The 24,476-nt window shown below is 41.8% G+C and overlaps 1 protein-coding gene across 1 annotated transcript in view; it reads right to left on the bottom strand.

The window, feature by feature from the left end:
• SMG6 (SMG6 nonsense mediated mRNA decay factor) overlaps positions 1-24,476 on the bottom strand; it is a 283,804-nt gene that overhangs the window by 207,960 nt on the left and 51,368 nt on the right. Inside the window, exon 9 of the mRNA XM_056127857.1 lies at positions 4,853-4,914. Within this exon, the coding sequence (XP_055983832.1) occupies positions 4,853-4,914 (62 nt within the window). The remainder of the gene's footprint in view (positions 1-4,852; positions 4,915-24,476) is intronic.

Genomic DNA, 24,476 nt, shown 5'->3' with positions numbered 1-24,476 from the left:
TGTTTGATTTCTGGCACCTCATATGCTCACGCACACACCGCCAGGAGCAATTTCTGAGCACAGAGTTAAGAGAACGATCCAAGCACAGCTGGGTGTGGCCCAACTGAAAAGAATCAGGCCTCCTGAACTTCTGAATTTTAAAAAACTGAACAATACAGAAAGCAACCCAGTAGCAAAAACAAAACTGTGTTACAGGACAGAAATGAATGGGGAGGTAGGGAGGGTGTAAGGATCACAGTACTACAGAATATAATATTTCCTCTTTCCTTTCTCCCCTCCCTTCTCTCTTCCTCCCTCCCTCTCTCCCTTCTTTCTGTTTTAGGGCAAGGGAATGCCCTGCCTGCTATACTATCTCTCTGACCCCAATCATCCATTTAAACAACTAATAAGGAAAATGAAGCCCAGAGAAGGGTTTTTTTTTTCTTGTTTATTTTTTTTGGTTTTTTTTTTTTTTGCTTTTTCGGTCACATCCGGCTATGCTCAGGGGTTGCTCCTGGCTCTGCACTCAGGAATCACTCTTGGCGGTGCTCGGGGGACCATATGGGATGCTGGGAATCGAACCCGGGTTGGCCGTGTGCAGGGCAAATACCCTACCCGCTGTACTATTGCTCCAGCCCCATCAGAGAGGTTTTGACTTCACACAAAGTTCTTTCTGTATCTGGTTAATGGCAAAAAAAAAAAAAACCTTTTTTTTTTTTTGGAACCCTTTAACACAAGCTTTTTTTCCACTGGATATTGAGAGAAAATTCAACTTACACATAGTAGGCACCTAAGTAATCCGATGCAACTTTGAACACTAAATACAGAAGACAAAAACCAGAAGAGCAATGTTGGGGTTTTTCTCAAAAAAACAGTGATGTGTCTTCAGCTGCTCCCCATTACAATCTCCTCACTCCTAATTCATTTTCAACGCCTCCCACATTTCACATCTTCTTAGTAATTAGGCAACTGTCCATGATGTTGTGTGGGGCTTAGGCTCATTGCTTTTCTAGTCTTACAGATTTCTATAACTTTTTTTCAATAGAAAAAGAAACATTCTTGCTTTCTCTGTTTTCCAGAATAAATATGGGGCTCAATTCTCTTTAACCTCTAAGAGAGCATAACAGCATAAAAAGAATATTTGTTGAAGGGCTGTAGTGCCTAGAATTTACATTTTCCTCATGTGCACACTACTATAATTCATTTTCTATGAAGGTGGAACTAGACTGGTCTTATCCTTCTGCCAACAGAGTATGTCATATTCAGAAATAGTTGAGATCCAAAAAAAGAAAAAAAAGGAATTAAAGCATGTAACTTATTGACAAATGAGATAATACTTATTTTTAAATATTCCCAAAAGAAATTTCCAAAGATCTTCCCTCCATGAAATTTTCTTACATCTAATGCAAATATCTTAAGCTGCAACTGAAAACTACTTTTTTCTTGCCGTTATCTCATAAAAATCAAGAGTACCTGGTTGTAACTCTTTTATATTTAAACACAGTTAAGGTACTGATAGCTGTCTCTGAAAAACGTTTTTAACCTTAATTTTTGCTAAGATTAATTTTCCTTCTCAAATTTCATTCCGCAATTTTTTAATAATTATTGTGGTTCTTCATCCGATTAACAGGGCTCTAAATACAAGAATTTTAAAAGAAGAAAATGTTCTAAAGCTAACCTGATAAAAATTTATGTGAAACTTTGCTACATTCAGGATTAAGATTTATAACTGCTTAAGTCCCCAAATCTGTAATAGAGCTCAGTTATTCCAAACCAGGAAAATTCTGCCACCCAGGAAACATTCGGCACATTTGAAGAAATTTTTAATTGTCACAAATAGGGGAACAAAGGAATCACAGATAGGGAAGCAGAGGGTATGCTTCTGGCATGTAGTGGGTAGAAGGCTTTGACAAAAGGTACTAAACATCCTACAATGTACAGGATATCCCTCATAATAAAGAACTGTAAAATTCAAACTATCAATAGTACAGAAGTTGAAATATTCCGATTTGGAGCAACATGAACTTTAAAGAACAAGCAGGAAATGAGGGGGCAAAAAAAAAAAATACTGAATGGAAAGGTAGTAAGGGAAAAGAAAGATTTTTACAATGAGAACTAGGTCCAGGGATGTGGCTCAGTGAAAAAAAGCATGTGTTGTTGTCTTACATGTAGAGATGTATAGTTTAGTTCAGTCCTGGACTTAGGTCCCAGCACTGCAAAACTAAGAGACAGGATTAAGGGAGAGAAATGAAGATGGGGGTGGGAGGTGAGGGGGGAAGAAAAGAGAGGGAGAGATAGAATGCTACAAAATATTAAATAATGAAGCATAGTGCCTTTTTAAGTACAGCACATTATATTTCCTGCTAGGATTTGTTTATAAAATAAAATGATGTCAATGTCATCTTACATACCTTTTATTTTCATTGTGTTTTGCTTTTGGCCACCATCACCACTACTCCCCAGGAGATGATGTGGTGCTAGGGATTGACTCTGGGTCTCCCACACAAAAGGCATGTGCTCCAATCTTTTGGGCTATTTCCTCAACCCTAAATTCACCTTCCACGTGCAACTTAGCATTACACACTAATGAAGAACCTGAGAATACTATAGTTTGCGAAAGAACAGTATATCCTTCCCTCTGGTCTATTTTCATAATCTATCCAGTTTTTTTTTAAATTGATTTACTCATTCATTCACAAGTATTTTTGAAGCAACCACTATATATTGGACACCAGAAAATAAGTGTTAAAGAAACAGTCTTACCAGAATAGAGCTTACATGTTGATGAGATAAGAAGATATTGATACACCTAGTTTTTTTCTTTTCTTTCCTTTTTTTCCCATTTTCTTTTGGTTTTGGGGCTACACACAGCAGTACTCAGCTTACTTTTGGCTCTGCTCTCAGGGATCACAACCGGTGGAACTCAAGGGGGCTATATGGAATGCCAGGGATTAAACCCATGTCAACTGCATGCAAGGCAAGTGCCCTACCGACTGTACTATCTTTCCAAGACCCACACCTACTAGTTTAGTTTTCCTAAGTGAATTACTTTTTTTTCCCCAGCCCCCCTAAGTGAATTACTTTTGCTTTATTTCTACTAATAGAAATGCATTGATGACATTACTCCATGTTGCCCAAATCAAATCAAAATCAAGACTACCCAGTAAAGGTTATCACTGTAGCCCTTGCCTACTTTTTAATTTACCATTCATGGAACAATGTTACTAAAAAAAGAAAAAAAGCATTTTAGTAACTAAAAAAAGTAAAGTACAGGGCAAAAGAGATAGCTCAACAGCTGGTCAGGTTCAACCCCCAGCATGTGATCCTCAAGAAATGCCAGATGGGGCTGGAGCGATAGGACAGTGGGTAGGGCGTTTGCCTTGCACATGGCCGACCTGGGTTCGATTCCCAGCACCCCATATGGTCCCCTGAGCACCGCCAGAAGTGATTCCTGAGTGAAGAGCCAGGAGTAAATTCTGTGCATTGCCGGGTATGACCCAAAAAGCAAAAGAAAGAAAGAAAGAAAGAAAGAAAGAAAGAAAGAAAGAAAGAAAGAAAGAAAGAAAGGAAGGAAGGAAGGAAGGAAGGAAAAGGAAAAGAAAAAGAAATGCCAGGAGTGACCCCCAAACACAGAGCTGAGAATAGCGCCTGAGCGCCTACAGGCTGGTCCCCCAAAAGACAAAAACCAACAAATAATACTTGGTGGTGGTGGTGGTATGCAGTAATTTTGTATATATAAATACTATAAACATGGGGCCTGAGTGACAGTACAGAGGGTAGTGTACATGTGGCTGAATTGGGTTAGATCCCCAGCACTCGATATGGTTCCCTGAATCCTGCCAGGAATAATTCTGAGTGCAGAGTCAGGAATTACCCCTGAGCACTGCCAGGTGTAGCCCACGCCCACCCCAGCCCACCCCACAAAAAAGTTTAGTACAAGACTAAACAGAAATTGAAACAGTTCATACTGCCACTAAGAAAACCTAAAGAATTACAGAGTAACCTAGACAGGTTATGACAGAAAGTGAAAAGGAAATACTGACGACAACTGAGGGGTCTCTGATCTAAATAAACCTCAGAAGGTAGCTCACAATAAAACTCAAAACTCAGAAAATATTGAAATGCAGTAGAAGACCTGCCTGGAAGCACTGTCTCCTATGCCTCTCCTGGACTGAAGAGGCATTCAGCGCATTCCAACTGGCATGTGGGCACTGCTTAGGTTTCTGCATCACTAATTTTACACCTTTTACAACAAAAGGAATACACAAAACTTTCCTCTCTCCAGAGATTTAATGGGTCACATATACCACCTTCCCTGAGATTTATATGTACATCATGGTAAGCCATGAACCATAAACTTGGTATTTACTAAGATCAGCAGTATGGTGCGGGAACCTAAGCACAAATGGAAACAGAATAGTTCATAAGGAAAGGGAAAATGTTGGCAAAAAGGAAACATTGCTCTGCTCTTTAAAAGAAAATTGGTGGACAGTATTCTCCCAAGGAGGACTGAGCAGCTGTACCCAGGGATTGCGCCTGACTTCCTTGAAGAGTTCACCAGGGGGTAAGCCGGAAGGCAGTGGAAAGAAAAACCCAGAGGGATTGGAGTGGGGGTGGGGAAAAGACTGTTTAAAGGAGGTGAAGGGGGGCAGGGATCTCAGTAAAGCCAGGGAAAGAAGAGACAGGAACAGAGAGCAATGTTTCCCAGACTCCAGAGCACAGCAGGAGAGTGAGGGAAGGGAAGAGAAGGTGGAGGCCTCTAAGAATTCACACCCTGTGCCCTCAGTTACAAACACAGTCTAGTTGCTAACAATATTAAATTCCAAAATGACTTGTAATGTAGGAAAATAAAATAAACATCCTGCACACTTACCCAATCCGGGTAAACAGCTTCCCATGGGCATGGAGAAAACTGAGGATGAACCTTTTGTTCAGCTGCATGGGAAAGAGAGAAAGGAGAAAACAATTAAACTTTCCCCAGTTTCCTGTTACTGAACAGAGTCCCTAGTGACACAATAACCTGGCCAGGGTCTAAGGGGTGGGCACTATGGATGGGAACCAAATGGACATGCCCAAACTCTCACACAGACCTGGGGCACATGCCCAACAGCTGTTGCTCAGCTGAGCCAAAATGTCAGCAGACTCAGTGAGTGGATGGCACCCTCTGCTGGCCATGGTTCGGGTGCGACGATGACGCCATAAAGAGGAAAATAAACCTATGACCAGCAGAAGACGCCTGCAGCTCTCTGACATCTAGGAGCCACTCTGGTCCCCTAATGACGGAAATAAAATACTTAAAGAACTGGGGAAAGAGTAATTTCAGAGAAGCTCTTGAACTTATTTCTTAGTTTTTCTTTTTACCCAAGAAAGCAAAACCATTAAATACTTCATCAAAGTATACTTCTTCCAGATTTTCAAACAAGTTTAAGATAGAAGAGCCATCTATAGACCAGCTATGAAACAAGATGAGGAATGTAACAACCTAGAACTTTCCACTCTACTAGTCAAGTGCTCTGGGCAGATCATGAATTATCTTTTTTTTCCCTTTTAAGAAGAGATGAAAAGATGAAGCTGAGTTTCTATGTAAAAAAAATTCTCTGGCTTCTGACTATTGGCTACAAATTGAATTAAAATTTAAACATCAGTAAGTCCAAAACCTGTCAACCTTAGCTGGCCTATGTGGTACCAATTTACAATCTTAAGTCAAGGTTCTAAAAACTCTACTATCAAAATTGAGGGGACAGCGCCCCTGAGAAAAACGGGGGCGAGGGGGGAGAATACAGCTCCAAACACAGAGCAAACCTTGTCATCGTCTCAGGTCTTCAAATCAATATGCTTAGAGAAGAAGAAAAGGTCAAGAATCTTGAACTCACAGGGATGGTTAGGTCAAGAAACAGTCGAGGAAATTATATGCAAGCCAAACAGCATATAGATACTTTGCCCAGGAAACAAAATTCTCTGGTTAATCCCTTGCAAACAGTAATTTATTTCATATGAAAACTAGGTGCAAGAAAAAAAGTACACGATCTCTTCATCAATGACTTCAACAAGCAAACTACATGCAAACTTTACTATTTTTGCTTAGATTATTAGATTTAAATTAGTTAGAATTATTATTAATCAACAATACTAAGTAAAGTAAAGGCCCTCCCGTTGATCGTCTATTTGCTCGAGTGGGCCCAGTAACGTCTCCATTGGAGACTTTGTTGTTACTGTGTCTGGCATATCGAATACTCTTGGTAGCTTGCCGGGCTCTCTGGGTAGCTTGCCGGGCTCTCTGATGATGATGGGTCTCACTCTCCTAAATAGCCTTGAATATAATCTCAGGGCTAGGATGAAAGAGACGTTACTGGGGCCTGCTCGAGGCAATCGACGAATAACAGGATGATGAAATGAAAAAAATGAAAACAATACTAAATAAAACTCTGATTTATATAGATAAAGAGCTGGGGGAGGTATATAGATCCATAGCTAATCCACAATCTTGCACACATGAAGCCAGAAATACAACCCCCAGGCTACTACATGCTATAAGCATGATACTGTCAGTTCTGCTGTCTTTGATCCCTAGCATAGCAGATGATTTCTGGCTACACCATAGTCAAGTGTATGCACATACCACAACTGAAAAGTTGCGTGAACATCATAGCCAGGAATACCATCCCCTGGTGATGTACATGTCTTGGGGTCCGTTTCTTTTGTGGGGGGTGGGGGGAGGCAAAGATGGGGTGTTTGCCCACACCCAGTGGTGCTCAGGGCTTACTCCTGGCTCTGCACTCAGGGATCACGCCTGGTGGGCTTGGCAGGGAGGGGAGGGGAGGGGTGTCATATGTGGTGCTGGTGATCAAATCTGGGTAGATGCATGCAAGGCAAGAGCCCTACCCACTGTACTATCTCTCCAGCCTCACTGAAGCATGTCTGAATAATACAAGTGACTCCTGGTGAGCACCAAGATTGAGGGTAAGAACACCTTAATCTAATGCACAATCCACAACAAGCACCACGATTGGGGGGAGGGTAGGGAAGGGGGCAGAGAGGGTGACTATCCTGGTCTTCACGATATTGACTTTAACTGAGAAAAAGGAGGTACTTCACTGAAAATAACCTAAAATGAGTCAGACCAGGGATACTAGGTTCCATGCACACACACACACACACACACACACACACGCACAGCTGCAAAATAAACTGTTAATGGTTATACCACTAATAGCGAAATCTAAGATAAGACGTAGGGCTCTGCCATGATCAAGAGACACACAAAAGAATCTCGGAATGGAGCAGCTCACTGCAGAGATGCCTCTGGACTTTGTGCCAGGCCAGTTTCACTGAGGTGCCTTAGACGGGAGCAGGCACTGTCCCTCCACCTGCCCCCTAGGAATCCCAGTGGCTGTCATCTTCCAGAACCCAGTGAAAAGACCAGGTACTCAGGATTAGTGACGGCAAATTCCAGGCCTCATGGGACAGGGGATGAGCCTGCCCTTCCCATCTTCCCGCCCCCAAGGGGACCATGGATGCCTCCGGCTACTATTTAAGCTCATTAATGGACATGATCCAGAGACAAACTAAAGAGTCTCGGAACCAAGCAGCTAGTTGCAGAGATTTCTAATTATCTAAAATTGTAGATTTCCAGGAGCACAGGGCCGCTCTCATGCCACACGGCTTCCTATGCTATTCACAGGCAATACAAATAAATTATCTAGCATCTGCCTGTTCGGCAGGTTGAGTGGTGGTGGGAAATTCAAAACAATGGTGGTAGGAAGGTGTGATGGTGGTGGACTGGTGTCAAAATACTGAATGTAGTATATTATTGTGAACAATTTTATGAAAATAAAAAATAAGATAAAATAAAAATATAATGGAACAAGGTAGTTGGTTTGTACCTAATCAGAGATGTGACATTAACAGCAGTTGTTTTCTTAAGTTTTTTTTTTTTATGTAGGAGTACTGCTTTGAGTTTTTAATAAATATTTAGCACACACACACACACACACACACAAAAATGTTTGCCTCTGGATCTACTAATAAATACAGATGATCAAAAACCTGGATTTTCCCATCAAATTGACTTCTGTTTAAGTCCTAACTCGTCACTCTGCTGAGGGATTTTAGGCAACTGAGTGAGAGCACAGCAGGAAGGGAGTTTGTCTTGCCAGTAGCTAATCTTGGTTTGATCCCTGGCACTACATATGGTCTTCCAAAGCCCTGCCAGGAGTGATCCCTGAGTGCACAGTCAGGAGTAATTCCTAAGAGTAAGACCTAAGCATCTTGTGGTATGCCCACCATCCCACACACCCCCCAAATCTTGTCTTTCTACACAGTGGAAATAGAATTTATATATTAATGGCTGATGCACGACAAGTAAAGCAAGCTTGGCATGATGTAACTTCATTGTTAGTTGAATGTTCTCTCTAATAAAATGAAAAACAAGTGGCAAAATGTTAACAAGAGGATCTGGAAGGTAGGCTATAGGGGTGTTCTTTGTAACAGTCTTATAATTTCTCTAAAGATACGATATAGAAACTATTTTAAAATTCAAAGTGATGGGGGCTGGAGCGATAGCACAGTGGCTAGGGCATTTGCCTTGCATGCAGCCAACCCGAGTTCGATTCCCAGCATCCCACATGATCCCCCAAGCAGAGCCAGGAGTAACTCCTGAGTGCATGAGCCAGGAGTGACCCCTGTGCATCGCCGGATGTGATCCAAAAAGCAAAAAAAATCTCAAAGTTATATATATGTATTCTTTCCACTTTTCTATTAAAATCATATGTACACACACACACACACACACACACACACACACACACATTATTCCTGTTTTAACTTCATTTTCTCTGCCCACAGCTGACCCACAGTTTTCTACAGCTGGTTACAAGAATCAAATGATGTCGCGCGGCCGCGATAGCCGACTGCAGCTGCGCGATTTTGGATTTCTGGTATTTTACTTATTAAGCCTGGAAGTATTTCTGCTGAGAGTCAGATAATTATGAGATGGTTTCTGTTCTCTGGAGCCATGGCCGAGCCGGAGAGCGGCTTGTGGGGGGCAACTCCTGACCTTAGTAGGGCGTGAAGGACGAGCCAGGAACGCCCCCCTTCCCATGAGATTTCAGTCGCCCCACCACAACCGACTCATGCCTGGCTTTCCACAAAGCTCCGAAGCGGCTGCCATCTTTCTTTCCAGAGGGAAAAGGGCAGAAGGGAGCAACACCCTTCCCCTCCGGGCAGGCATGGTGGCATGGATTAACGTGTAGATCTCTTTTAAGATTAATTTCTGAGTCTCTGGATCATGGCTGGTAAAAGATCATGGCCATGTAAGCCCCTGCACCCGCCCAAACAGATCTCCAGCAGCCAAAAAACTTCATATTCCACAATCGCCACCATGCTCCTGGCAGACGTCACTGCTAGGCTGATCCTCATCCAAAAATTAAACAAAACACTCAGTTATGTGGGTTTTGTGACTGAAATCTCCAGCTTTCAAGGGGTTGGGCTGGGCTACCTCTCACCCATCTCCCTGTACTTTGGAAGCCCAGCAGTTCATGCACACGCCCCATAGCTACCAGTCAGTTAAGAATTTAACTTTAACTGTATCACCCTGTTAGAAATTTTGGACATCCTGCAGAGCATAGCCACAATTTCTGCCTTATAGCTCTCAAAATTTGTAACACTGATAAACCAGGAGAAGCACACCAGATTGGATGGGATGTAATGTAGAAGGTAACAATCTCCATTAACAAAATGTAAACACAGAAAGCTTAACATGTAATAACATCTTAGTAATCAGGAATTATCATTCTGGATTTTTTTTCAAAATGTGAAAATAAACCCAAGTTTCTGGTGAGTCTTTTATTTGAAGATGGGCACACAAGAGCATAAGAAGTTCATGGTGAGACACAACAATCTTCACTAATTTTCTTCTTGAGAAACATTTTTTGATCATTCTTTTAGCAAATTATAACAAGTAATGTAAAATAAATTACTGAGGATCTGTTATGGGGACAGACTCAAGGGTGGTTGGGAAAACTGGAAGTAATGGTGGTAGGACTAGTGTTAGAATATTGAATGCCTGTAACTAATGACTCAAGTTACTGGGAAAAAAAAAAGAAAGAAAAAATGTTGTTCCCCTATTGGTAAGACTATCTATCTGCTTCCAATTCTTTTTAATTCTTTCAAATCTGTCTGTCACCAAAACTTAAAATGTTTCTTGGGTGCACCTTAAGAGATGAATTTAGGAAGTTAGGGGTATACCTCAGTGGTAAAGTACGTGCCTTATTGGACTAGAGAGATAGCACAACAGATAGGCTGCCTGTCTAGCATGAGGCCAACCTGACTTTGAGCTCTGGCATCCCATACAGTCCCCTGAGCACCAACAGAAATGATTTCTGAGTGCAAAGCCAAGGGTAACACCTGAGCATCGCCAGGTATGGCCCATAGATAAACAAAAAGATAAAGTGAAAATAAAAGAAATTCCAGGAGGAAGTGAGAACTTAGATGGCATGAAAGCATACCTTTCATGCTCAGCAATGCATGATCCCCCAGTCACTACTGGGTATAGCCTAGTTGCCCTTGAGCACTGTTGGGGTGGCCCTGTTGATCCCAAGAAGTGAACTTCGGGTCCACACAATGGGGTCAAGAATTAGAGTAGTTGGGGCTGGAGCGATAGCACAGTGGATAGGGCATTTGCCTTGCACGCAATTGACCCAGGTTTGATCCCAGCATCCCATACGGTCCCCTGAGCATCGCCAGGAGTGATTCCTGAGTGCAAAGCCAGGAGTAACCCCTGATCATCGCCAGATGTGACCCAAAAAGGAAAAAAAAAAGAATTAGAGTAGTCAATCTTAAGCCTCCTGAATACTATTTAGAATTCACCTAGTCCCAGAGACCCCCTCCCAAGAGGAATTGCAAAATGCATTGAAAAGTGTCTCAGAAACATAAATTATCATTCTTTAATAGGTTTAGAATGTCTTCAATTTAATTTTCTTCGTTTGGGGACCATACCTGGAGGTGTTCGGGAACTATCCCAGTTTGGTGCAGGATAGGGAGAGGATTTTCCTCGCAACAATGCTCGGGGACCAATACAGTACTAGGAATGAAATCTGGAACTCCCATATGTAAAGCATGTGCTCCAGTCCTTACAATTATCTCTTCGGCAACAGAACGTCTTTACCGTTATATGCCATTTAAAACAACATTGCTGAGTCTTAAAAAGGGAATTCTATTCTCTTAGCTATGACACAGCATACTTTCAATTGTACCTATTAGTAATGTCCAAAATATTCTAAATGTGGCATCAAAGATCATGGATTTTCACTCTAAAGCACTGAGATCAAAGGGTGGAGAAGGATGTAGGCCCAGAGGTAACGCTGCCTGTACTCCTATGCCAGGTATGATCCAGAGCAAAGTAGCAACACATCGTTCCCAAAGCCAAGGAAACATAGTCCAAGTGAAAAAGATAAACAAATGCATAACCAACTTGCCAACTACCCATTTATGCTCCAAATTTTTCTAAGACAAGGCCTACAAGGAAGGTGTCAAGATGCACTGTTTCCCTTAAAGTCACTGTCCCTATATTCAGCCAACCAGTCTTTGAGGGAAGTGAGATTTAAAGAAATCATTTTTAAAAAGTGAAGGAAAGCAGATGGGGGAGGAGGAAGGGGAGATGATGAAGATGTGGAGTAGAAGTGACATAAAGACATGGCGAAGGATACTAGGCATTTTGGTAAATATTAACTGTAAATATTAACACCACTGTAAACAAGTTACCAAAACTAAATAAGAATTATAAATAATCGTAAATTTAGAAACTTATAGATTTTTAAATGGTAACAAATTAAAAAAAACAAAAACTTTAATGAGAAAAGTTTCAAGCACACAAAGTGTGGAAAACTGTATTATTAAGTCTGTAATGTAATATCAGTAGAGATGAAAATTACTCATTAGGAATTTTAGTTTTCCACTTTCTGAATACAGAGAAAGAAAGTATAGGCAGGGGGTCAGAGCAATAGCACAGGGAGTAGGGCATTTGCCTTGCACACAGCCGGCCTGAATTCAATCTCCAGCATCCCATATGGTTCCCCAAGCACTGCCAGAAGTAAATCCTGTGTGCAGAGCCAGGAGATGTTAAGAATGCAAAAAAAAGAAAAATATATATACATATGTAAAATATATATACACAGGCAAGAATGACCCAAAGGCTTTGTAGACAGCCAGAGCAATAGTACAATGGGTAGTTTGCCTTGCACATGGCCAGCCCAGGTTTGATCGACAGCACTATATATGGTGGTCCCCTGAGCCCGCTACGAGGGATCCCTGAGTGTAGAGTCAGGAGTAAGGCCTGAGCACCACTGGCTGTGGCCCAATCACCAAAAAACAAAAACAAAAAATCAAAGACTTTGTAGAAAGAACAAACTTGGTCCAGAAAGCCACAATTAGGCTGAGGTAGAGAAAAAAAATGGCAATAACGCCTCACTTTTAGTTTGCCAACCCCCTAAACACTTTGAACAGGATGACAGCTCAATTGATAATCAAAAACAAGTCCCACAGAGAGATATCCTATTTATATAACCATTCATTTTATCCTACGAATTCAAGTGTAAAATGTGCCTCTTAAAAGCCACATCTTCCAACTACTTATTACTTCATTATTTTTCTTACTTAAAGCCAGTAGACCAGATGGTAATTAGGCTGAATGTCAAATTACTGGCGAGATCCAAGAAACCCAGATAGCAACAACAAGGACAGCTGAGCTGAGAATACCTGACTGGCTCTCATGAAGGAAAAGTAAGACTAGGTATAAAGAAAAGAATCAAGAGCCAGATAAATAGCTCAAGGATTAGATCATGTGCTTCTGCATGCAGAAAGCTCAGGTTCTATCCTGCTGCTACATGGTTTCCTGAGTACCAAGTCAGGGGAAGGAAGGGAAGGAGAGAAGGCTCAGGCAGTCATATAGTTCCAAGGATCAAATCAAGATTGCACACAACTTAAACAAAGGTTCTACCACTTGGGCTATCTCCATGGTCTCAACAAATCAAAGTTATAAGGTAATTCTGGGACTGGCAGGTAGGATTCTCGCCTAGCATGCAGTCAATCCCAGTTTTATCACCAGCATCCCATATACTTCCCTGAGCAACGCCAAAAGTGATTTCTGAGTGCAGAGTCAGAGGTAAACCCTCAAGTAGTGCCAGGTGTGGTGCCAGAACAAAACAAAACAGAACAAACAAAACAAATATATATGGTAGTTCTGAAACAGACCTAGATTTGGGATATTCACTGAGACAGATCAAGGGTCAACAAACTAAATCTCACTGGATGAAATCTATCTTGTTACCTATTGTATGGCCTATGTGCTAAGGATACTTGTATCCCGCCCGCACGGCAAAGTCTGGAAAGCTACCCGTGACGTATTCAATATGCCAAAAACAGTAACAAGGGGCTGGAGCGATAGCACAGCGGGTAGAGTATTTGCCTTGCACGTGGCCGACCGGGGTTTGATCCCCAGCATCCCATATGGTCCCCTGAGCACTGCCAGGAGTAATTCCTGAGTGCAAAGCCAAGAGTAACCAATGAGCATTGCTGGGTATGACCCAAAAAGGGAAAAAAAAAAAAAACAACAGTAACAAGTCTCACAATGGAGACGTTACTGGTGTCCACTTGAGAAAATCTATGAACAATGGGAGGACAGTGCTACAATGCTACATTTTGGTACATAGCAATTATATGAAGTAGGGGAGGGGATGTTAGGCTATGCCCCCCAGTTCTCAAAAGCTATTCCTTACACTATGCTCAGAAGTGACCCCTGGTGGTACTCAGAAGGATTGAAACCCAGATCAGCCACATGCAAGATAAGGGTCTTACTTCCTGTACTATCTCTTCAGCACTTGTAACTTTAATGTTCATAAATAATACACTGACATTTTTTAAAATGCTTCTTTTTTTGTTTTGGGGCCACAGTCAGAATGCTCAGGGATAACTCCTGGAGGGCTCAGGGAACCACATGGGGTGCAGGGAATAGAACTCGGGTTGGTTGCATGAAAGACAAGCGCTCGACCCATTGTACCATCACGCCGATACCTACAGTCATTTTTGTTTACATGATGTCTGTGGTTGCTTTCCACCAGTAGAACAGCCACAGCAGAGTATATGGCATAAAAGTCTAAAATATTTGTGCCCTATCTACTGTACCATCTCTCCAATACCAATTTACTGTCTGATTCTTCACAGAAAAAAAAATCTGCTGATACCTAGGCTACATATGTGGATTTATAACTTTGGGTGTCTTGAAACATTTTCCATCTATACCACATCTGAAAGCTTCCCTATATATGTACCCCCCAGAGCAAAGATTTACGTGAGCTGAGAGGCAAAAAGGAGAGGGAAAATATACCCATAACCAGAATATTTTGATACCTAACTACTTCCTACCACTACAGAAGAAGCACCAATCTACAGTGTGTCTTCCAATTAAAAATCCAAATACATATGATTATGGTTAAATCCAACTTTTCTTTCCTTTTTTATTTTTTTTTAAATTTGAAGAAGGTGGGGTCACACCAGTCAATGCTCAGGGGTCACTCTTGGCTCTGCCCTCGGAAATTATTCCTGGTATTGCTCAGGGGACCATACGGAATGCTGGGGACTGAACCCAGGTCAAAACAGTGCAAGGCAAATGCAAATAGTACTACCCTGTACTACTGCTTAGGGTCCCTCTTTCCAGTTTCTGAACAAACACCATTCTAATCTATGAGAATATAAAAAACACCAAAAGCCAAAAAACTTGCTGGCTTTCAAAGCTTTTCAACTCAAATGCCCTGGAAGACAGAAAAAATATAAATGGGGCTCTCCAGGTTTCCAACTTGGACACACTGTGAAACTAAGTGACTGGGTGGAAACTACACCCGAGGCCAATAAAGATTTCACTTAGGCCAGAGCACCACTGGACATCCCCAAGCATTCCTTATCAAGGGGAAGTTTATTCATAAACCAGATTAAGGTTTATGATCCCACTGCTACAGTCTGGCAATCCACAGCAACAGCTCCAAAATGTCACCAGTTTAGTCTCTTAAGGTACACAGAGAGAAAGTTCAGCAAGAGGGCAACATTGTTGCTCTGACTAGGTTACTTTCTGAATGAGCCTTCTGACTCATCTCTCTAGGTGCCTGAGAACTCATGGCCATCCTTCTATTTGGGTAGTGGGGGAGCCAGGACACCCCAAGATTGTAATGCACAAAGTGAAAAAGGAAGAAAACGGATGAATCTCTCACTTGCTGATGCTGTGGACAACCAGAAAATACTGCTCCAAAGGCACATATATAAACTCAAACCCATCTTTTAAATCAGTGTTTCTCAACTAGAGGGGGGCCATATGACCCCAGTAACCAAAGGTGCAAACCGCATAAACGGAGAGCCATAGGATGAGAATGAGGAGGCCAATCAGTAAGGGGCGGGGGTGGGGGGGCGCACAGGAAGGAAACGAGATTAAAAGGGGGGCTACAAAAAGAAAGGTTGAACACACTGTTCAAAATGAATGAATCAATAAAGGTTCTTTTCACACTCTGCCCATTCATTTACTTATTCAACAAAAACTTAATGAACATCTATACAGGACACTGTATATAAGGCAGCAATATTCCCTATTTTGTGGATCAACATTGGGAAGTACAGGATGTTGTAAATTTCCACAGCAGAAGCATCAGAGATCAAAGGAAAAGATTCCCGAGTTGAAATCTAAAGGTAATTAATCAGGGGGAAGGAGCAATAGTACAACAGGTAGAGTGTTTACCTTGCATGTGGCTGACCAAGGTTCAATCCCTGGCATCTCAAGCCCAAGCCCACCAGAAGTGATCCCTGAGTGCAAACCCAAGAATCAGCCCTGAGCAACGTCGGGTCTGGCCCCAAAATAAAAATTAATTAGTTTTAGAGAAGATACTACATATGTGGCAGTTTCAAGAATGTTATAAACATGGGAGGACTGTGGACAAATCTTCAGAAGTTCATGTTAAAGAGCTAATCAGGGACTGGAGAAATAGTACAGCTGGTAGGGCTGGTAGGGTGTTTGCCCTGCATGTGGCCAAGCTAGATTCGATCCCCAGTATCTCATATGCTGAGCTCTGCCAGAAACACTTCCCGAGTGCAGGGACAGGAGTAACCTGAGCACTGCCAGACGTGCCTCAAAAATTGAAAAAAAAAAAAAAGCGATATTTCATTTTGAGGCTGGAGAGATATAAGGGCTTTAAGTGCATGATATGCATGAAGTCAATCCTAGTTTGATTCCTGACACCACATGAGCATTAGCACCACAAGAACCAAGCAGCATCACCTCTTGGGTCCTCACTTTAAAGTGAAGTCTGGTTGGCTAAGAACTGCCAGGAGGGTCAGGCCCACAGATCTTCTGAGTACAGCTTAGGAGGCCATAAAATAAAACAGGGCCAGGTAGGGCACTTGCCTTGAACTCAGACAACCTGAGTTCAACCACTGGCACTCAATATGGTTCCCTGAGTTCCACCAAGAGTAATAACTGAGTTCAGAGCCAGGCATATGGCCAGAGCTAGGTGTGACCAAAAAACAAAATAATCTCGGGACCTGGAATTTGGCAGTGGTAGAACATCAGCAAAAATGAGCACAGACACTCAATTTCCAGCACTTCCCCACATGCCAAGTGCGGGGCAATCCCACTGGAATTCCAATACCACGACAAGTGCGAGAGTATGACAACCAAAGTGTCCTTGGTCACTGCAAAAAATAACCATAAAACAAAGGGAAGAGAAGAAAAACTAAGAATAGAGTTTGATATTACGAGTATCCTAGGGACTTGAGCTGTGAGATTATGTGACCAAAATTTTATTTTTGTAAACCCTCAGCACTGCCAGGTGTGGCAAAAAAAAAAGGACTGAGGGCAAAAGACATAGCACAAAGGGTGAATGTACATCCTTTGCATGCCAAGACCCAGTTCAACCCCCAGCATTACATGGTCCCCTGAGCACTACCAGGAATAAACCCACACCCACGCCCCAAGCCCTAAAACAGGAAAATCCCTCAGTTCTATTGGGTATGATCCAAACATCAAAACAAAAAGACAAACTAAATCAAACACTGATTTAATATTTAGAAATAATTTGGGTATTCTTATTTTCTTCCAATAACATTTTTAAATATTCTAGGGCTAGAGAGATAGTATCATAGGTATGACACTTGCCTCGTATGAGGCTGACCCATATCACAGCCATTTCTATCTGAAAGAACTTAAACTTTGATTTCCCAACACCACATATGGTCTCTCAAGTTCTTCCAGGAATGACCCATGAGAGCAGAGTCCTCACGTAAACCCTGAGCACCACCAGGTATGGCCCAATTACAAACAAAATTTATTTTTAAAAGATTTTTAAGTGATTATTATGTTTGTTATTTAGTATGAATTCAATAAGTGATTACTGAAGAACCTATTAAAATATGTAAACAAGACAGTGATAACTAGATCAACCAAATAATATGCACAAAAAAAAATCATTAGGAAAAACATGCAGTACTACCATTAATATTGTAGGGAAGGGGGCTGGAGCAATAGCACAGCAGGTAGGGCGTTTGCCTTGCACGTGGCCAACCCGGGTTCGATTCCCAGCATCCCATATGGTCCCCTGAGCACTGCCAGGAGTAATTCCTGTGTGCAGAGCCAGGAGTAACCCCTGAGCATCGCCGGGTGTGACCCAAAAAGCAAATATATATATATATATATATATATATATATATATATATATATATATAGTAGGGAAGTATCACAGTCATTTCTATCTGTAAGAACTTAAATATCTTTTTAAAAGATATTTTAAAAACACAGACAAAAGTATTCACAGGAAAACAGAGTTCAGTCATGATGGATTTAAGGCTCTGATTCTGAGTAGTAACAGTTTTATTCACTATGTTCCAGTCCAAGAGATTGGAAAAGAGACCACAACTAACATCAGAATAAAATCCTTGGGGACTGGAGCAATAGCACAGCAGGTAGAGCATTTGCCTTCCACGAGGCCAATCTGGGTTCAATTCCCAGCTTCCCATATGGTCCCCTAGCACCACTAGGAGTAATTCCTGAATGCAAAGCCAGGCGTAACCCCTGAGCATCGCTGAGTGTGACCCAAAAAGGGAAAAAAAAAAAAAAAGAATAAAATCCAAGTGGTCAGAGGGACAGTTCAGGTGCTTAAGCACTTGCGTAACATGCCGTGAAGTCCTAAATTAAATCCCTGGGATTGGCCCTGGTGAATTCCAGCACTAGTGGGTGTGCCCTCTGTTTTAAAAAAAAGTTTTAAAAGAGGATGTAGGGGGCTGGAAGAATAGCTCAGCGGGTAGGGGGTTTGCCTTGCGCGCAGCCGACCTAGGTTCGATTCCCAGCATCCCATATGGTCCCCTGAGCACTGCCAGGAGTAATTCCTGAGTGCACGAACCAGGAGTAACTCCTGTGCATCGCCGGGTGTGACCCCTCTCCCCCCAAAAAAAAGTAAAAGAGGATGTAGAGAATACAGGGGTTAATGCACTTGCCTTGCATGTGGCAGACCTCAGTTTAATCCACACTACCATATATGGTCCCCTGACCACTGTCAGAAATGACCACTGAGCACAGAGCCAAGAGTACCAGTAGCCCCTGAGCACCACAAGGCATTGCCTAAAAACAAAAAATTTAAAAATAAATGCATGCAGATAATCCAGGTTGAATTCCAGGCACCCCATATAATCCCTTAAGCCCCACCAGAAGTGATCTCTTGAGTCAAGAGCCAGGTAGACTAAAGTACTGAGTACTTCAGGGTGTAGCCCAAAAACCAGGAGGGGGGGCGGGGGCAGGAGGACCATGGTAGCAACTTCAAAGGCTAGAATATAATGCTTTATAAGAAACAAATCCACAGGAGGCTAGAGTGATAGACAGCAGGCAGAATGTTTGCCTTCGTATGCAGCTGACCTGGATCCAATACCTAGAATCCCATACGGTATCCCAAGTACCGCCAGGAGCAATTTCTGAGTGCAGAGCCAGGAGTAACCCCTGAGCATTGCTGGGTATGACCCAAAAAGAAAAAAAAATAAATTAAAAATAAATTCAGTCTTCCCTATTAATAAGAAAATAGGTTCAAGAGTCAGAGAACAGGCATTTGCCTTGTACAACGTTCCATCCATGGCACCCCATATGATCTCCTGAGCCCACCAGGAGTGAACTCTGAGCACAGAGCAGGAATAAGCTCTGAACATTGCCAGGTGTGCCCCCTCCCTGCCCTCTCCCCCCACAGAAACACACAAACAAAAGTGAAAGAACAGAGGAGCACTCACATACTATCATTAAAAGGATTGTCAGCAGTCGAGAGAAAATATCTGAAAACATAGCTATCTGCCTACCCGCCTGCCACAATACAGAAAAAAAACCTGGAAAATAATCAATCAAATAACCCAAGAGAACGAAACTTCAGTTCATTTCAAAAGGATATGGCCACAAACTTCTGTGGGCACCAGAAAGCAAGTAACCAGTATACAGGGATCTCTGGCAACTTTGTGTTGAGTTTCCTATTTAAACAAGGCACCAAATAAGGGAAGGATTCTAGTGATCAACTCCTAGGAAAAGTGTTTCAGTTAAAAATGGTTATCCAGGATTGGATGTGAACTTCTGTATCTGTTCTTTATCAAATACCTCTACCCTCGTGGGCACTAGCAGCAGAAAGAGAGAAAAGAACTGTTAAAATAAAAAATGGATCACACGTAGGGGCCAGAGAGAAAGCTCAACATGCTGGAGCACAGATCTGCATGCAGGAGAAGGTCTGGATTTGATCTCTACATGGTCCCCAAAACACCACCAGGAACAACCGTGGAATACCGGTGGATGTGCTCTGCCCCTCCACCCCCCTGGGGGAAAAAAAAAAGTCATACATAGGAAACATGACCTGCTATAGTCTGGCATTTGCCTTAACATTAAAGGCTATGAACATACCACGTAGAATTCCATAACCCAAGCTGGGTCCAAACGTCTTTAAAAGCAGGTAGGCCATGATGTCACTTTCTCTCTCAAATAGATTTCTCATTCAACATTAAACTGAAAACCACAGATTTTAAGTGAGAGACTCAGTTTCACTGTGACTGAAAGAATGGTCTGCTTCCATCTAGTTTTTTATCAGTCATATTTTTTTTTTTGCGCTGGTTCCCAGAGTATCTTGAGGCTTTGGGGGCTGGTTGGGGGAGGTGTAGGTGGGAGTGGTTTTTAGTTTGTTATGGCCTCTGATTTTTGGAGTCATACTAGTGCTCAGGAGACCACGTGGTGCCAAGGATCAAGCCATTGAGCTACCTCCAGAGCTCCTTGAACTATCTTGTTTAAAAGTCATAGGTGGGGGCTAGAGCGATAGTATAGGGAGGACGTTTGTCTTGCACACGGCCAATCCTGGTTCAATTCCTGGCATCCCATATGGTCCACCAAACACTGCCAGGAGTAATTCCTGAGTGCAGAGTCAGGTGTAACCCCTGAGTATTGCCAGTTTTAAACCCCCCCCACAAAAAAGAAAAAAAAAGTCACAGCCATTTGTTGCAATATGAATGGAACTAGAGGGTGTCATGCTGAATGAAGTGAGTCAGAGAAAGAGGGACAAATACAAAATGTTCTTTCTCATATGTGGAATATAGTCTGGAAATAATAAACATAGTAAGGGAAAAATAAAAGGCCAATGCTAACAGACTTAGTTGGCCTATAGAACTGAGTCTGTCAAGGAAGTAGTGTAAGAATTGGGAAAACTTTGAGACAGAGTGGATGGAACACTGATACTTTGGTAGTGAAATCATGATGCCTAAATAAAAACTGAAAGAGAAATGTTGGAGAGATAGTATAGTAGGCAGGGCACCTGCCTTGTATGCTTTTGACCTGGGTTTAATCCCTGAGCACGGAGCCAGGAGTAAGCAATGAGCATTTCTGGGTTTGGCCCAAGGAAAAAAATAAAAGCAAAAGTTTGAAAGAAAAAAGTTTTTAAACCATAGCTAATTTCTCTCTTTAATCTAGCTCTCTACCTTCTAAATTATCTTTACTCTTCTTATCCTCTTTCCACAGTTAAAATCTATCTTGTTGGGCCAGAACAATAGTACAGTAGGTAGGGCTTCTGCCTTGCGCCGGCATCCCATATGGTCCCCCAAGCAATGCCTAGAGTAATTTCTGAGTTCAGAGCCAGGAGTAACCCCTGAGCATTGCCAGGTTGAACCCCCCCCCCAAAAAAAAACCCTATCTTGTTGGGGTTTTTTAGTTTTTGTTTTTTCCCCTTTGGATTTTGGGTCACATCCAGCAGTGCCCAGGAGTTACTTCCAGCTCTGCATTCAGATATCACTCCTGGCTGGCTTGGGAGACTATATGGATGCTTGGGGTAAAACACAGGTTGGCCAATTTCCCTACCCGCTATACTATAACTTTGGCGCCTTATAATCTATCTTAATAGTCATTCCAGGAAGCAGGAAAAACAGAGCACTAACTTTCTCCTAATTTCTTTAGAATATGAGTTTAGAGTTAGAACAGAAGAAAATAACCAGAGTAGTACAAGTTAAAACCAATTACTGAGGTCCAGAGCTGACAGTACAGCCGACAGGGAATTTGCTTTGTATGCAACTTCAATCTACAACACTGCATATGGTCCTTCAAGCCCTTCCAAAAGTGATCCTTGAACACAGAACTTGGAGTAAGTAAGCCCTGAGCACAACTGGTATAGCCCCCCAAAAAACAAACAAACAATAGAAATGAGTTCATGGAAGTAAGAAATTTAGGAGTGTGAGAAGATCTAATTTCTAGTTCTGCACTGGCTTTTAGAGCCAGCTTCTTGGGATTACCAATGGCAACTACTACTTCCTTACTCAAACTTCTGACAAATGGCACTTTGACGTATTAAAAAAGCTATAATGTTTTACAGGTATCTTCAGAGTCTAAAGGAAAATCTGCCAAATAAATTCCTCAGAGAAAATGTCAACTGATTTACACAGAGTTTTGCTTTACAAATTAGGACCTAGTGCTCCAGAGGTTTGAGGCACAAGTCAGCTCAAAATCTCCTCAGATAGAACAAGATTTCAACATCTTTACCAAGAAATACCTCAGAAAATGCAAATCCACCGAAGGTATCACCCACCTCTTTTCCATATGCTTCAGTAGTTGCAGTCCTACTGTGCATGTGAAGGAAAAGAATAGGAATTATTGCCAATGGTTACAACACAAAACATAACTTATTCTTAAACCAAGCTGGATTTGGCTCAGAAAGCTTCCCCAAATGATGGAAGGCATGATTTTAGAATGACTCAATCTTTACTAATGCATAAAATAAAACAGAGAAGTATTTGAAGGATAGACTTCTTAGTGTTGGCCAAATGAAAAGTCCAAAGTATCTACTTTGTGATGAATTGTCATTCCAAATAGCATCAATGTGGATATCTGTACCATACACAGCCTATTATATTCTAATGAAACTGTTGGTTGAAAACTCATAAGCAATAGCTCATACTTTCTCACCACACCATGTTTTCATTCATCCTGTTCTTCCTGCCAAAAAAATTTTTAACCACATCTACCTAAAGAATTTCATCCTTAAAACTAAGGACACGACTTTCTAAGTAGCTTCCACTACTCACCATTAGTTAATCTTTTTTTTCTCTGTACCACTGCTGCAAAATGTACAAACTGCTGTAATTACTCTTGTAGCATTTATTGCTAAATACTTATTTCTATACCCGTTTTTCCTATCTTTGAGAGAAGTATCAATACTATTAACCTTCCCATCTACAATGCTTAGAATAATAATTAACAGGGGCTGAAGTGACAGTACAGTGGGTAGGGCATTTGCCTTGCATGCAGCCAACCCAGGTTCGATCCCCCAAGTATCCCATATGGTCCCCCAAGCACTGCCAGGAGTGATTCCTGAGTGCAGAGCCACGAGTCACCCCTGAGCATCACTGAGTGTGACCCCAAAGCCAAAAAATAAATAGAATAGTTGTTTAAAAAAAAAAGAATTAACAAAGAAAAGAACTCAGTAAATATTTACAAATATAACCTGAAAGGGGTCAGAAAGAACTTGGATCCCCTGGAGATGACTAATAAGAAAAAGAGGTTTTACAATTGTACAAACAAAAATAATAGGGGTCATATAGTACTAGGTACTTGCCTTGCATGCAGTGGCCCAGGTTCAATCCCTGAAACTGAATATTGTCCTCTAAGCACCAGCTGAGCAGAGAGCCCAAAGTAAGCACTAAGCACCATTGTGTATGGCTCCAAATCATACGCCAACAAAATAACAAGAGAATGGAGAAAAGTATCCATATGAAACTATAAGGGTGAGAGAGCTAAGAGGGCTGGACCATAGATCTTCTCCCCCCCCCTTTTTTTTTTGGCTTTTTGAGCCACACCCAGCGATGTTCAGGGTTTACTCCTGGTTCTGCACTCAGAAATTACTCCTGGCTGTGTCTGGGGGACCATAAGGGATGCTGGGGATTGAACCCAGGTTGGCCATGTGCAAGGCAAAAGACCTATCCGCTGTACTATCGCTCTGGCCCTGGACCATAGATCTTGCATGCATTAGTTTATAAGTTAATCCCTGGCACCTCATGCCGCACAAATGTATGGCCCTGATCACCTTGAAAACCCACTGGGTGATGACCACAATGCCTAGTAGGCACCTCTAGGGAACACCCCTAAAAAAAAAACCCCAAACAGTTATTTAAGGCAGTGCCAAAATTATATGCTGTTTACAAGATAAATTTGTTTTGTTTTGGGGGCCACATCCAGCAGTGCTCAGGGCTTACCTGGCTCTGTGAGCTCAGGGATCACTCCTGGTGGTATTTGGGGGACCAACTAGGGTGCTGGGTATTGAATCCGAGTTAGCTGTGTGCACGACAAGCACCCTGCCTGCTATACTATCTCTCTGGTTCCAAGATAATTTTTTTCATGAGAAAGACAAAGATTGTGTTCACTAATAGTGTAGTAGCAGTAGTAGAAACAGTAGCAAGTAGCAGTAGTAACAGTAAAAGACAACAAAAAATGTACAAGTAAATGTTATATCTTTGCCTCAGATCTTTGAAACAAGTAATTCTGAATAACAAATTTAATGATTTAAAAAAAAAAAACCTACACAGAAAAACTATCTCTAATGCTAAAAGTAAAAAAAATTCTCCTGTGTTTCCAAAAATCTATCATCACATAATGCACATAATCAGCAATTAATACTAGGCCTCTTCACTTTATTTGTGTTAATATAGGTGGATGATTTACACCAAACTATAACTTAGTGAAAGCAATACTATTAGGGACCAGCATATCACCTAGGTACTATCAGGTTCCAGGCATGAATTACATGGAAAAAACAATAGGGGAGACCACTAGTGATTAGCACGGTAGATGCTTACTGAACTTAGGGTCAGTAGGGAAAAGGACAAACAACTGAAAAAAATCATTCAAGCTCTTAAAAATAAAGATGTGGGTGAAGGGGTGGGGAGGTGATAGCTTATCAAGGAGCTGGATTGCATGTTCT

Source organism: Sorex fumeus, unplaced genomic scaffold (assembly GCF_029834395.1).
Source record: "Sorex fumeus unplaced genomic scaffold, SorFum_2.1 ptg000063l, whole genome shotgun sequence".
NCBI classification, from domain to species: domain Eukaryota; kingdom Metazoa; phylum Chordata; class Mammalia; order Eulipotyphla; family Soricidae; genus Sorex; species Sorex fumeus.
The sequence above is the reverse complement of the archived record's forward strand: the minus strand, read 5'-3'. Positions and strand labels throughout refer to the sequence as shown.